Source organism: Geotrypetes seraphini, chromosome 3 (assembly GCF_902459505.1).
Source record: "Geotrypetes seraphini chromosome 3, aGeoSer1.1, whole genome shotgun sequence".
Taxonomy (NCBI): domain Eukaryota; kingdom Metazoa; phylum Chordata; class Amphibia; order Gymnophiona; family Dermophiidae; genus Geotrypetes; species Geotrypetes seraphini.
Window position 1 is genome coordinate 369,125,371 of NC_047086.1, and position 15,674 is coordinate 369,141,044.

A 15,674-nucleotide genomic window follows, 5' to 3' on the forward strand; every position below is an offset into this window, starting at 1 on the left:
TAGAAGTCCACCCGGTACTGCCTTTAGGTTGCCACTGCTGGAGTTGCCATTGAAGCCCACTCCATCCTATTCTAACCATCCTGTCACTGGAGCTTCTATCAAAGCCCCCCCCCAGCTCATCCTAAACCAAATCACCATATATAGGACGCAGACCATGCAGGATTGCCCAGTTCAGGTCTTAGCTTGTTTTATACCATTCATTTCTTAATTAGAGATCCTCTGTATTCATCCCATGCTTTTTTTTAATTCTGTCACCGTTTTCATCCCTACTACCTTCCTCGGGAGAGCATTCCAAGCATCCACCACCCTTTCTGTTAAAAAGAATTTCCTAACATTACTCCTAAGTCTGCCACCCCACAACCTCAATTCATGCCCTCTAGTTTTACCATTTTCCTTTCTCTCGAAAAGATTTGTTTCTTTTGAGTATTTAAACATCTGTATCATATCTCCTCTGTTCCTCCTCTCCTATAGAGTATACTGAACACAATACTCCAGGTGGGGCTTCACCAATTACCTGTAAAGGGTCATCAGAACCACCTTTCTTCTGCTGGTTATGCTTCTTTCTATACAGCCCAGCATCCTGGCTACAGCCATCGCCTTGTCACACTATTTCATTGCCTTCAGATCATCAAACAGTATCACCCCAAGGTCCCTCCCCATCCCTGCATATCAGCCTCACCTCTTAGCACATATGGTTCCCTCTGATTTCTACTCCCCAAGTACATCATTTTGCACTTCTTCGCACTGAATTTTAGCTGCCAAACATTAGACTATGCTAACTTTTGCAGATCCTTTTTTCCATGTTTTCATTCCCTCCAAGGACTCTGTTACAAATCTTGGGCATCATCTGCAAAAAGGTAAACCTTACCTAACCTTTCTGCAATATCACTCACAAATAAATTGAATAGAATCAGCCCCAACATAAATCCTTGTGGCACTCCACTACGCACCTTCTCTTACTCCAAACAAATTCCATTAACCACCACCCTTTGGCTTTTGTCACCCAGTCAAAGAATCAGGTTTGTTTGGCACAATTTACCTTTAGTAAAGCTATGTTGCCTTGAATCTTGTAACACATAGGATTCTAGGAAATACACTATCCTTTCTTTCAGCAACACTTCCATTAGCTTTCAAACAAATGTAGTGAGGCTTACTGGCATGTAGTTTCCCGCTTCCTCTCTGCGACCACTTTTATGAAGAGGGACCACATCCGCTCTTCTCCAATCCCATGGAACCTCTTCTGTCTCCAAGGAGTTATTGAACAAATCTTGTGGAGGAGAGTCTGGTGCAGTGGTTAGAGCTACAGCCTTAGCACCCTGACATTGTGGGTTCAAACCCCATGTTGTTCCCTGTGACCCTGGGCAAGTCATTTAATCCTCCAGTGCCAAATCCAAGGGGTTGTGAAGCAGGTGAAGGTTAGAAAAAAAAAGGTAATTTAAAATCCAAAAAGCCACTGCCAGAAAAATTGCATCAAATATGGCCTGTGAGGGCTCCTCTTAAAAAAAGAACTCTGGGAGAGGGGTTTTAGAGGTGGGGGGATCCTGTCCCTGATCCCAGAAACCCTCAAATTCAACTTTTTCAGACCCCCCCCCCTTAATGGATGGTACTTATAGTGCTGCTGTTCTTGGTGCCTGCCTGTGTCATAAGAACATAAGAATAGCCTTACTGGTTCAGACCAATGCTCCATCAAGCCCAGTAGCCTGTTCTCATGGTGGCCAATCCAGGTCACTAGTACCTGGCCAAAACCCAAGGAGTAGCAACATTCCATGCTACCAATCTAGGGCAAGCAGTAGCTTACTCCATGTTTTTCTCAATAACAGACTATGGACATTTCTTCCAGGAAATTGTCCAAACCTTTCTTAAAACCAGCTACGCTATCCTCTCTTACCACAACTTCTGGCAATGCGTTACAGATTAGAGTAAACTGTGGTCACCACAGTAAACCACAAGAATGGAGACATCTGCAACTGGTTTACCACAGGAATTGGGGACAAGACCTTTTACCGCCCCATGGGAGCGATGAAAAGTCTTGCTCCTGTGGTTAAAAAAAATTGCGCCCATGTCAGACTCGGCATCTCCTCCCCAGCTCCTCTTGCTCCTATTTTACTTTCAGGAGCCAGCCATGCCATGATGAAGACAAAGGGAACCCAAAACCTGAGACCAATATGATTTGAAGAATAAAATTACCAGACAACAAAAGGTAGAAAAAAAAATTTATTTTATATTTTGTGATTAGAATATTTCAGATTTGAAATATGTATTCTGCTAGAGCTGGTATTAGGCATAACTGGGGAACACAAAGCCCAGGCTGTGCTTCTTTAGCTTCCAGCTGGCTTAGGGCTCTTTTCTCTGACCAGGGGGCAGTTGCCCTAGTTGCACTCCCCTAACACTATTCCTGCCATGTGTGACTGAAGTATTCTGTTAGCTTGATTTTTCTATGTAGCATTCTGTAGTAATTTGATTTGTTCGGTTTTCACAATAGTGGAGGGGATATTTGTGAAAGGGAGGGGAGACAGGGATTTTGTTGATCCTTGCTCTATAGAATATTGTTTCTTTTTATACTTTAATATAATAAGTATAAAATCATAACTATTTGAGGCTCGTGCTGATGGGATCTGACAGTTTGCAGGACGGGGACTGAGGTCGCAAGGACGGGGACTGAGCTCGAGGGGATGGAGACAGTTCGTGGGGACGGGGCAGGGACGGGGACGAGCTCATGGGGATGGAGCAGGAATGGTGATAAATATTTTCCCCATGTCATTCTCTATTCAAGAGCTTAACTGTTCTCTAAATGAAGAAAAATTTCCTTCTATTAGTTTTAAAAGTATTTCCCTATAATTTCATTGAGTGTCCCTTAGTCTTTGTAGTTTTTGACGGAGTGAAAAATCGATCCACTTGTACCCATTCTACTCCACTCAGGATTTTGTAGACTTCAATCATATCTCCCCTCAGCCGTCTCTTTTCCAAGCTGAAGAGCTCTAACCTTTTTAGTCTTTCCTCATATGAGAGGAGTTCCATCCCCTTTATCATCTTGGTCGCTCTTCTTTGAACTTTTTCTAGCACCACTGTATCTATCTTGAGATAAGGAGAACAGAATTGAATGCAATACTCCAGATGAGGTTGCACCATGGAGCAATACATAGGCATTATAACATTCTTATTCTTGTTAACCACCCCTTTTTAAATCATTCCTAGCATCCTGTTTGCTTTTTTGGCTGCCACCACACATTGGGCAGAAGGTTTCATCGTATTGTCTACGATAACACCCAGATCCTTTTCTCGGGCGCTAACCCCCAAGGTGGACCCTAGCATCCGGTAACTGATTCGGGTTATTCTTCACCCGACAGCTTTGCTTTAGCCTAACTGAAGTGGAAAGAACTTTCTGCCTCAAATCCTTGTGGAACTCCAGACTTGGAAATCTTTGCGCTGCGATTCAGACCAGAATTGACTGAAGGCTCAACCCACACAAATCCCAGACCAACCTGCCTAGTGACTTATCTTCCAAGTTTATTCACTAGTTGATATACCGACCATCGGCAAGTATCTGGTCAGTTTACAATGCTAAAATTTAAGATAAAAATAGAAAGTAAAAGGGGGCAAATATGTAAATAACATAGTTATTGGACAAGACAGACAAAACTGATACAAAAGGGACTGGGGTAAGGGTAAGATTCAAAATTACATTGAAGTTTAATTAAAATTTAAATGGAGGGAAAGGGGAAGAATAAGAAGGGAAGGGAAATCGCTTCTTAAAAGCAGTGCTCATTCATCATTAATGTAGTCGGGGAAGGAATCTTATCTTGTATTTTGGTAAGCATCCTGAAATAGAAAGGTTTTGAGTTTGATTTTAAATTTGTTTAGTGATTCTTCAAGGCAGAGGTGTGATGGCAGAGCATTCCAAAGATGGCTGTGGTGGAAAAGATGGTGTTTCGAGTATAGAAAAGTTCCTTGATTGGGGTAACAGCAGATTTTGATTGGTGGATCTCAGGACCTGGAAGATGCTTAAGGGATGAGATATTTGTCTAAGAAGGCTGAGGAGGGAGTGAATTTAATTTTGAAGATGAATAGGAGTATTTTATATGTTGTTCAATGGGAAACTGGTAACCAATGAGCTTCATGGAGTAGCGGAGTGACATGGTTATATTTTTTTGCTTTGTAAATAAGTTTGATGGCGGTGTTTTGGATCAGTTGTAATCAATGGATTTCTTTTTTAGTTATATCATGATATAATGAGTTGCAGTAATCAATATGCGAGATAATCAGGGAGTGAATTAGAGTGTGAATAGAGGAGGGCTCTAGAACAGATGTTATAGAACAAATTAGTCTAAGTTTGTAAAAGCATTTTTGTGTCAATGAACTGATTTGATCGTGATAATTGAGATCTTTGTCTAGGATGATTCCTAGTAGTTTGAGCTTGGGTTTGATTTGAACGGGACAGGATTCGATACATATTGGTCCTTTTAGAGTTTCTTTGTTTTTACCAGAAATAGTATTCCTCGAGATTTGGCTATGTTAAGAGAGAGTCTATCGATTCGGAACCATGAGCTAATTTTGTTGAGTTTGGTGTTTAATTTCTTGAATATCATTGGTGTTTGCGGGGTTGATGGGGTGCAGTAGTTGGATGTCATCAGTGAAGGCGGTAAATCCAATCGATTGAGCTAAAGTCAGTAGTGGAGCTTGGAAGATATTGAAAAGTAATGGAGAGAGGATTAAGCCTTGTGGGACACCGTAAGTCTGGGTGATTAGGGAAGAGGATGATCCTTTGGAATTGACTTTGAAGTTCTGATCTGTGAATTAGGAAGAGAACCAGTGGAGGAACGGATCCTGAGATTCCACTGTTTATCCCAGGACAAGCAGGCAGCATATTCTCTACATGTGGGTGACGTCACCGGCAGAGCCCCCTAGCGGACGTTTTCGCAAGCAGACTTGCTTGAAGACCTTCAAGCTTGCGATTGGCCCGCGCATGCACGCGTGCCTCTCCCGCCTGGTCTAGGGCATGCTTCTCCTGAGCGTGTTCTCAGTTCTCTGTTTTCCGTGGAGCCAGAAGCACTGCTCCCTTGCTTCGTGCGATCTCGTCCCTCTTGCACCGCAGCTTGTTTAGGTAGCTTCATTTGAGTCGCTGTGCCCGCGTTTGTGTGTTCCTTTCTTTTTCGTTTTTTTCAGTTCGTATATTTTTGACCGGGTTACCCGGTTTTACTCTGGCTGCCTGGCCTTGCGGGGCCACGGCCGTATTTTTTCTTATGTCCCGGCCTCGTTCCGGGTTTAAAAACTGTACTAAGTGCAACTGGGTTATCTCCATCACTGACCCTCATCGTTGGTGTGTGGAGTGCAGAGTACTGCGCTAAAATCATGCCCCCGTTGTGCGACTTTGCAACCGCGGGTTCTTCGTAGGAGGGTGGCCAAGATTCTCTAACTCTTTGGCCCCATGGATCCTGCGGGACAGGCCTCGAGCTCGGCCTCGGCACCCTCATTGGGCGCCTCGGCCTCAAAGTCCATGTCGGTCTCGAAGGCTCCAGCCTCGGCCCCTCCTACTACTCCGGCCTCAGGTAAGTCTCCTCTTTCCTCCTCAGGTGTGCCGGCAAAGAAGCCTACCTCAGAGTCTCATGTCAGTGCCGCCTCGTTGGCGTCTTAGAGACATCATTCTAAGCGTGCCTCCTCACGTAGGGAATACTCTTCCTCGAGGTCGCCCCGAAGGAGCGCACTGTTGCACCTAAGACCCAACCACCTTTGATCTCGGTGCCTATGTTCGAGGACATGCTTAAGGCTAGACTTACCACGCAGCTTTCCTCGGTGGTGAGCCAACTGGTCCCGACTTCGACACCTCTGACCTCGGTCTCGACCCAGTCTCGATCTGACCAGCTTGAGCATCTCCTCGTATCTTGAGGCCATGCCCGCAAGACTCGCCGGGTTCCCACGAGCGATTCTTCATTACCCGAGTCACCTGTGACTTTTCAGGGATCCAGGCCAGGAGGCTGTTTTTCCACCGCTACGATGTCGAGGTTTGCCCCTCCTAAAAAGCCCTGATCTTCTCCGCCCCTTCAGGGCAGGACTCCAACTGCGAAACCTTCCAGACACACGATTGCAGCTACCAGCCTCTAAGGGGTCTTCTTCAAAACCGGTGGAAGAATTTTTCTTTACCCCGTTATCTCTGAGGCTTCGTCAGCTAATTCCTCGGACCCTGGGGCCTTCCCCGGCCCACCTTGCATGGGGTCGTTCCTCGACGCCCCCAGACACTTTAGTCGGGCCTCTACGGTCTCCCATTCGCAGGACTCCGAGGCCCCGGCTTACTATTCAAGGGAAATTTCTCCCTCTTTCTCAGCTGCCCCCAGATCTCATTCGGGGTCCCCTCAGGAGGATGAGTCTTCTTCTCGACACTCCTCCTTTACTCGTTTCATCTCTGACATGGGTAGGACCTTGAAACTGGACCTCCAGTCTGTCCCGTTATACCCAGGAATATCTGGCGGAAATGGGTGTTGATCAACTGCCCTGTGAGGCATTGCGCTTGTCATTGTACCAGGTTCTCCAGAAAACCTTTCTCCGGAACCTGGAGACCCCCCTATGCGATCACGGCCATTTCCTCCAAGTTGGAGCCTCATTACCGGACAATGCCAGTTAAGGGGTTTGAAAGTTCTCAGCTTTCTCATCAATCCTTGGTGGTTGAGTCTTCCTTGAAGAAATCCAACCCCTCTAAGGTTTACGCTGCCGTCCCTTCAGGCCGGGAGGGCCGAACGATGGACAAGTTTGGTCGCCGTCTTTACCAAAACTCAATGATGGTGAATCGTGTTCTCAACTATAACTTTATCTTCACGTTCTACCTCCGGTTCTGTGTGGACGCCCTCCGCTTGTTCCAGGAGGATATACCGGATTCTCGGCGTCAGGAGTTTTGTCTCCTTGAGGAGACCCTCTCCCAGCTCCGCCTCTATATGTTTCAGGCGGCCTACGATGCCTTCGAGTTGTCCTCGAGAGTCACGGCCTTTGCGGTCGCCATGTGTTGCCTCGCTTGGCTCCGCATTGTGGATATGGATCTGAATCTACAGGATCGTCTTGCCAATCTCCCATGTGTGGGTCATGAGCTCTTCAATGATTCCATCAAAGCGGCCACCAAGCGCCTATCGGACCACGAACGGTCCTTTGTCTCTGGTGAAACTTAAATCGAAGGCCCCTCCGGCTCAGCAATACAAAATTCCTCTCTGGAGGTACCCGCAGAAATCTACTCCTGTATTCTCTCGGCCTCCTTTGAAGCGCCCGCAACAACGTCAAACTAAGGCCCAGCCGCCGGCTCCGGCGAAGACTGGGCCGTCTTTTTGACAATTCCGGTCCGAGCCTTCGGGCTCCCTTCCTCCTGGAGCCTTCCCCCCTCCCCATCAGGGATTGTCTCCATCATTTCTATGCCCAGTGGGAAAGTCATACCACCGACAGTTGGGTGCTTTCTATCATCCGGGAGGGGTACTCCCTTCACTTCAGTCATGTATCCCGGACCTTCCTCCAAGAGAGTTTCCTTCTGCTCTGTCTCAGCTGCCTCTCCTTTTGCAGGAAGCTCATGCCCTGCTTCGCCTTCAGGCAGTCGAGGAGGTTCCCCCGGACCAGTGGAACACTGGATTTTATTCCCAGTACTTTCTGGTACCCAAGAAGACGGGGATCTACGTCCAATCCTGGACCTCCGTGCTCTGAACAAGTTTCTGGTCAGGAAACGGTTCAGAATGCTCACTCTTCCTACTTTGTACCCCCTCTTGGACGAGGGGGACTGGCTGTACTCACTGGACCTCAAGGAGGCGTACACGCACATTCCGATACACCCAGCCTGTCACCGGTATCTGAGATTCCGGGTGGGGGGATCTCCAGTATCGTGTTCTTCCCTTAGGCCTGGCGGCCTCTCCGAGGGTCTTCACGAAATGTCTCGTGGTAGCTGCGGCCCTGTGTCTCCAGCCTGCAGGTATTTCCCTACCACGACAACTGGTTGATCAAAGTGTCCTCTCGCCACGAAGGTCTGCGAGCGATAAATCAAACCATCTTGCTCCTTCAGAGCCTCGGCTTCGAGGTGAACTTCCCCAAGTCTCAGCTCTGCCCGTCCCAATCTCTGGAATTTATCGGAGCGGTCCTGGACACGGCTCAGCCGGAGGATAGCCCATCTGTCCTCGGCCCCGAATTGGCTCATGATGGTCCTCCTAGGTCACATGGCCTCCACGGTTCACGTGACTCCTTTTGCCAGACTTCAACTCCGTATTTCTCAATGGACTCTAGCATCCCTATGGAACCAGGATCGGGACCCTGTCTCTCGACTCATTGTCATGACTCCTTTGTTGAGGCAGTCCCTCCGTTGGTGGATGCTCTCTTCCAATCTTTCCAGGGGTTTTCTGTTTTATGCTCCTCCTCCGCAGAAGGTCCTGGTGACGGACTCATCGGCCTACGCTTGGAGAGCTCATCTGGATGGTCTTCGCACTCAGGGTCTTTGGTCCAGTACCGACCGACTTTGTCACATCAATCAGCTGGAGCTTCGAGCGATCTTCCTCGCCCTGAAAGCTTTTTGTCTCCTGCTTCACGACCGAGTGGTGCTGGTCCGCACGGACAACCAGGTCGCCATGTATTATATCAACGAACAGGAGGGAATGGGGTCCCTGTCCCTGTGCCAGGAGGTGATGCGGCTCTGGGCTTGGGCCATCCGCCGCAACATATTCCTTCGAGCAGTCTACATTCAGGGCCAGCACAATTGTCTGGCAGACAAGTTGAGTCATCTTCTGCAGCCTCACGAACGGTCCGTCCATTCCTTGACCCTGCATCAGGTATTTACTCGTTTGGGGACTCCAGACGTCGATCTGTTCGCGTCCCCCCAGCAAACACAAGTTGCCCCGCTTCTGCTCCAGGGTCTACACCCCACTCAGACTCGAGGCGGATGCTTTCCTGCTTCTGTATGCGTTCCCTCCATTCCCTCTGATTCTGAAGACTCTCGTCAGGCTCAAGTCCACGAGTGCCACCATGATTCTGATAGCTCCTCGGTGGCCCCGACAGCCGTGGTTCTCCCTCCTGTTACAACTCAGTTCCAGGGAGCCTCTTCTTCTGCTTGTTTTTCCTTCACTGTATACGCAGAGTCGGGGGTTATCTACTTCATCCCAACCTACTGTCTCTGCACTTAACGGCTTGGTTCCTCAAGACTTGATGCCCTCGTTCCCGTTCTCCCATCCTGTGCTGGATGTCCTGGAGGCGTCTCGGAAGGAGTCCACTCGCCAATGTAATCATCAGAAGTGAACCCGTTTTTCTTCCTGGTGTGCTACTCGACAGCAGGAGCCGCTGTCTGCCTCCTTATCTGCTGTCCTGGACTATCTGTTACACTTACCTGCTCTGCACCCAAGTCCTCTTCGGTTCGAGTCCACCTTAGTGCCATTGCTGCTTTTCATCAGCCGATTGACGGGAAGTCTATCTCTGTTCATCCTGTGGTTTCCCGCTTCATGAAAGGCCTTTTCCACGTTCATCCGCCCCTTAAGCCTGTTCCTGTGGTTTGGGATCTTAATGGGTCCTTGCTCGCTTAATGAAACCTCTGTTCGAGCTGCTAGCGCAGGCTCACTTGAAGTATCTTACTTGGAAGGTTGTGTTTCTTATTGTTCTCACTTCTGCCCGTCAGATCAGTGAGCTTCAAGCCTTGGTAGCGGACTCTCTTTTCACTGTCTTCCATCATGGTAAAGTGGTTCTCCGTACCCATCCCAAATTCTTGCCCTAAGGTAGTTTCTGAGTTTCACATCAACCAATCCATTGTTCTCCCTGAGTTTTTTCCAAAGCCCCATTCTCACCCTGGAGAAATGGCTCTGCATTCTCTTGATTGTAAGCATGTGCTGGCCTTCTACTTGAAGCGCACCGCTCCTCATCGTACTGCTCCCCAGCTGTTCCTCTCTTTTGATCCTAATCGCTTGGGTCATTCTGTTTCTAAGCAGACCATTTCTAACTGGTTGGCCGCTTGTATCTCTTTTTGTTACACTCAGGCTGGTCTCTCCCTCCCGGGTCGAGTCACTGGCCACAAGGTCAGAGTGATGGCGGTGTCTGTTGCTTTCCTCTGCTCGACTCCACTTGAGGAAATCTGTAAGGCTGCCACTTGGTCCTCGGTTCATACATTTACCTCGCACTACTGTCTGGATGCTTTCTCCAGGCACGATGGTCATTTTGGCCAGTCCGTTTTGCAAAATCTGTTCTCCTAAATTGCCAACTCTCCCTCCATCCCATTCTGGTTAGCTTGGAGATCTCTCACATGTAGAGAATATGCTACCTGCTTGTCCTGGGATAAAGCACAGTTACTTACCGTAACAGGTGTTATCCAGGGACAGCAGGCAGATATTCTTGCAACCCACCCACCTCCCCGTGGTTGGCTTCTTTGCTAGCTATCTGAATTGAGGACATGCTGAGGAGACGCATGCCCTAGACCAGGTGGGAGGGGCGCATGCGCGGGCTAATCGCAAGCTTGAAGGTCTTCAAGCAAGTCTGCTTGCGAAAATGTCCGCTAAGGGGCTCCGTCGGTGACGTCACCCACATGTAGAGAATATCTGCCTGCTGTCCCTGGATAATACCTGTTATGGTAAGTAACTGTGCTTTTTGAGATGATGAAGGAAGAGGTCATGATCGATTGTGTTGAATGCTGCTAATAGATCGAGGGATATCAAAAGGATATGTAAATAGTTGTAGTGAGACCAAGTAGAGATATTACTGTGGAATGATTTACACGAAAACCCATTTGATTTGGGTGAAGAGCATTTGTTTTCTCGGAAAAAGTCAGAAAGTTGATTGAACACTATTTTTTCTGTAAGCTTGGCAATGAAAGGCAAGTTGGCAATTGGTCAGTAGTTAGTGCATTGGTCTCCTTCTAGATTTTGGATTTTTAGTTTAGGGAAGACTAGAACAGGTTTCCAAGATTTTGGTACAGCATTGGTTGAGAGACTTTTGGTTATTTCCAGTAAGAAAGGTCCGAATATAGGAAATAATTTTTTTTAAGTGGTTTGTGGGATAGTCTCAGTAGGGTTATTTGAGGTGTTCATAGTCGGAATAACTTTGTATAGATCATCCAAAGAGAGGAGTTTGAATTTTGAGAATGTGCTGAATGAGAGATGATTGTCTTGATCAAGAGGATCTGGGGAACTTGGTGGTGGTGGTTGTCCAAGATTTGTTCTAATGTTTTTTATTTTTTTGGTCAAAGTGGTCAGCTAGTTCTATTGCTGATGGTTGGTTGAGTGGGGGGAGTTGTTTGTTTTGGGGTTTGTTTGTTTTTTTAAATAAGGAAAGAGTGATCGGACAATAGTGTAGAGTGCTGATGACTTACAAGCGCCTGTTATGTATTTTGAATAGTAGTATTTCTTGGCAGTTGGGATTGCATGTTTGTAGTGAGTTGCTTGTTCTCCAGCTGAGCTTCCCTTTGGTTTCATTTCCATAGTACTTGGCAAGGTCATATAAATCAGGCAAATTGCATAACAATAGTACCACCATGTGATCATCTTTTCATTCCTCCCCCATACATCTTAATTTCTAAGAAATATCTAGTATAGCATTAGTAGACTCTAACATTTTTGGGGACTCTGTTTTAAAGCAACAACAGTTTATTATTTAGATTATATATTTAATGCAGTTTTCTCAGCAATTCCCAAGTGTTGCCTTAGGATAATCAATTACTAACCAGCTGGCTATAGATAGAATAATGTGTGGACTTAGAAGATTCAAAAATTGCTTGTGATATAAAATTCTCTTCAAAAGCTTAAAGAAGGGAGTAAATCTGTGGAAGATTTTACAGCATCTCTTGTTAAGAGTAATACTAGCCTTAATATTGATCCTGTAGCATATGTATCTCTGTTCCTGAAAACTTTGGGCTCCTTTTACTAAGGTATGCTAGTGTTTTTAGCGCACGTAGGAAATTACCGCGCACTACGCTTCTAGAACTAACGCCATGTCAATGCTGGCATTAAGGTCTAGCGCGCGCTATTCTGCGCGTTAAAACCCTAGCACACCTTAGTAAAAGGAGCCCTTTGTGTATGTATCCTTGTAACCCGTTCTGGGATCCTGGGGAGGACAGGCTATAAAAATAAATATTTTGCCCTTAACTGCATAAGATACCTTTTTAATTAGGCCACATAAATAGCAGTCCTGGGATAGGCATGTGGGATCTCTCGAAGAGAGAAAGAGATAATGGTTAATGTGGATGGGCAGACTAGATGGGCCTTTATCTGCCTTCATGTTTCTAATTTAAGCCATTCAGCTTATGTGGTTAAGAGCTAACTATTAACTGCATAAGCTTTAGTGACCAATCCATAACGGGCTGTTCAATGCTGGACATAGCCTGGCACTGAAGATCCAGGAATACAGCAGATGGAAATGCTGGCTGAAAATTGGCTATAATCTAAATAGAGTACAGCCATTCTGGCTACATACCTGAAGTGTGACTTAAGTTTAATATTAAAAATAAAGCCCTTACGAATAAAAAACAAACAAACCATCACTGTACACTATCTACTACATCAGCCAAGATTTTATTTATTTTATGGTGTACAACAAAATGCATCTATATAGGATGTGCATCTATTATGTCAGAGCTTGTCCCAGCTGTGGCGAGAGATTGCGTTTCTTTCAGGTGCACGAGTTGGGCACTTATTTCCCAGAGTTTTCTAGCAACTGCTTCATCTTGGGCTTGTGGGGCTGGCTCTTTTTCTTTCATCCCATCAAAATATTTCCCAGACACACCTTCCAGTTCTTCAGCTACAGCTAGATATACACTGGGTTGTGCTGCCTGCACTGGTGTTTTCACTAGGATCCAAAACAAGGGTCCTGAAAGCCACCCAAAAAAAATTTGCTGTCAGTCAGTCTATTCTGGATCTTAAGAGGTGATAATGCTTATTGTGCCAACACAGCTACCCGACTCCACCCATTGATGCTAACGGGTTCATTGTTGCAAACCTGACACCTAGAATGGGTAAGATCTTACTAGGAAAGAGGTGTCTCTGTGTTAACAAGTGCACAGATAGTCTACCAAATCCTGTTAAGTGGTTATCTAATAGCCAAATTCATGATCCTGCTCATATATAAGACATCACAAGGATGATGAAGGCCTGTGTTTAAATCCCACTATCTCACTACAGTTGCAATCCTGAGCATTTGTGTACTGGGCATCATTGCTAAATAAAGAGCATCTTTGAACGCCTGGTCCACCGATTTGGCCAATCCCATTATGCTTTTTCTCTGTGTTTTTGTTGTGTGGGACCACTTTGGGGTTTCGTCATTCTCTGTGAGGTCTTATTAGGTCAGCTTGTCATATATTTCACTTATCCTGAACTCTAATAACAGGCTTACAATGGATATAAGAGCAGATTTTAAGATTAAAGTGCACAACATGTATATGCTTTTCATGTAGCCCTCTATGTGCATAATCCAACTGGGGTAAACCTGTAGTACAAAAAAAATAAAAGACAGTGTACCCATTGTAGTCATATACAACCCAGGGCTGGAGGAAGAAATATTTAAAAACTGGTGCTGGTTCAACTGGTGCTGGCCTTCTGATAACTTAGCCTGAAGCACAAATTTGTGACATGAAACTTCTAACAAATGGAAAAGAAGAGAATGGTTCATGACCCTTCAATATATAACACATTTTGTGTTATTTCACAAAAGTGCCCAGTTATGAAGGTTCATGGGTTGGGGGTTTTTTTTGGGGGGGGAGAGGGGTGGTTGGTTGGTATAGTGCAGTGGTCTCAAACTCAAACCCTTTGCGGGGCCACATTTTTGATTTGTCGTTACTTGGAGGCCTCAGAAAAAATAGTTCATGTCTTATTAAAGAAATAACAATTTTGTATAAGATAAAACTCTTTTTAGTTTATAAATCTTTCCTTTTGACTAAGTCTTAATAATAATAATATTATCATTTATAGCTAAAGAGACATATGATCAAGAAACTGTTATATTTTACTTTTGTGATTATGATAAACATACCGAGGGCCTCAAAATAGTACCTGGCGGGCCACATGTGGCTCCCGGGCCGCGTGTTTGAGACCACTGATATAGTGCATCCTAACCAGCTATTCCAGAGATTACCTTCAATAATGTGGTATAGGTTTCTTTTCATTTAAAAATGTACTGTATTTTTCGCTCCATAAGATGCACCTCACCATAACATTTAGAGAAGGAAAACAAGAAAAAAACCCATTCTGAACAAAATTGTATACTAATATATACCCAACATCTTTAAATTCCATCCCAGCTCCCCGGCACCTTTAAATTCTGTCCCCCCCCCCCCCAAATCAATCATCACTTTTACATAGCCCTCCAGCACTTTTAAATTCCATCCCAGCCCCCTCCAATCAATCATCACTATTACATACCCCCAGCACCTTTAAATTCCATCCAAGCCCCCCGGTGGTATACTGATTTTTGGCATTGTCAGCACAGTTGAGCAACAATGATAGGTTTCAGGTTCTCACAAGCATGAACAGAAGAGTCATAGTCAAGACCAGCAGAGGAAACGCAGGCACAAAGTACGGAGAGAGGCTAAAGGAGAGCAGGTAAAGGGAGGGAAGGAAACAGCAGAGACTCAAAAGAACACATGTAGGAAAAGTATGTGAAATATACCACCCCCCCCCCCTGGCTGCTTGCTGATTACCGGCATGTCGGGGCCAGCGGTGTGAGGCGAGAACTGAGGCAGCCATTCAGAAGTGGTGCGCCCCCACACAGCGCCACGCTTGTGCACCACTGGCCCCAACGTGCAGGTAATCAGCAGGCAGCCGTCGACTGGCACAATTAGGAAGTGTTGTGGGCCCAGGCAGCGCGCTTGTGCGCCGCGGGCCCCAACAAGCAGCAGGCAGCTGTCCACTGACCTCCAAAATTTAAAGGTACCGCCGGGGGGGGGAGGTATATTTGCTTCATAAGACGCACCCTTATTTCCACCCACTTTTTTGGGGGGAAAAAGTGCGTCTTATGTAGCAAAAAATACGGTATTCTTGATTTTTTTTTTTTTTCCCTTGTAACCTACCTGCAAAAATTGAAGACTACATATTCAGTCAGGCACTGTAGTATGATTTGTTAAACACATTTATATTGAATCCAATACTCAACCAGTGATGATCAGCATTCTGCTGATCGTCACCAAGGTTAAATCCAGAAATTTGATGCCAGGCCATGTCCGGGCACCAGCATTTAATTTCTGGGTTTGTGGAACTAGATAATGCATAGCCGGTTAAGTGTGATATTCAGGACTTAACCATCTATGGGTTACCCCATAAAGAAAAGGCTGACTTTTATGTGGTTCTATTTGTGTGCTTAACCTGGCTGGTTAAGTTTTAAATATCAACATGTAAACTACCCAAGTGCCAGTTCTGCTCTAGAATGCCCTGGTTTTGAGATCATCACTAACTGGTTATTTTTCAGCAAACCTAATTGTTTTGAATATAACCCCCACCCACTATGTATATCCAAAGAAAACAAAGTTACATTACATTACTGATTTCTATTCCGCCAATGCCTTGCGGTTCAAGGCGGATTACATCAAAGTTATCAAGAATTACATTAAAAGTTTGCAGGAATAGCAAAAGCGATGTCATAATATTTACTTAAGAAGTACCAAATAGGAATAGCATAAGCGATGTCATAATATTTACTTAAGAAGTACCAAAGAGTTGTCGAGATCTTAAGGTGATAAATGTTGGGTAATAAGAATTACCAAA

The 15,674-nt window shown here is 45.6% G+C and overlaps 1 protein-coding gene across 4 annotated transcripts in view; it reads right to left on the reverse strand.

The window, feature by feature from the left end:
• Nucleotides 1-12,480: 12,480 nt before the first annotated feature.
• Nucleotides 12,481-15,674, reverse strand: part of RDH13 (retinol dehydrogenase 13) — a 46,860-nt gene continuing 43,666 nt past the window's right edge. For 3 of the 4 annotated variants that reach the window (XM_033935486.1, XM_033935487.1, XM_033935484.1), the window contains one exon: nt 12,481-12,789. In XM_033935486.1, coding sequence (XP_033791377.1) covers nt 12,527-12,789 — 263 coding nt within the window. In that variant the 3' untranslated portion in view covers nt 12,481-12,526. The other variant, XM_033935485.1, reaches the window with a different exon arrangement.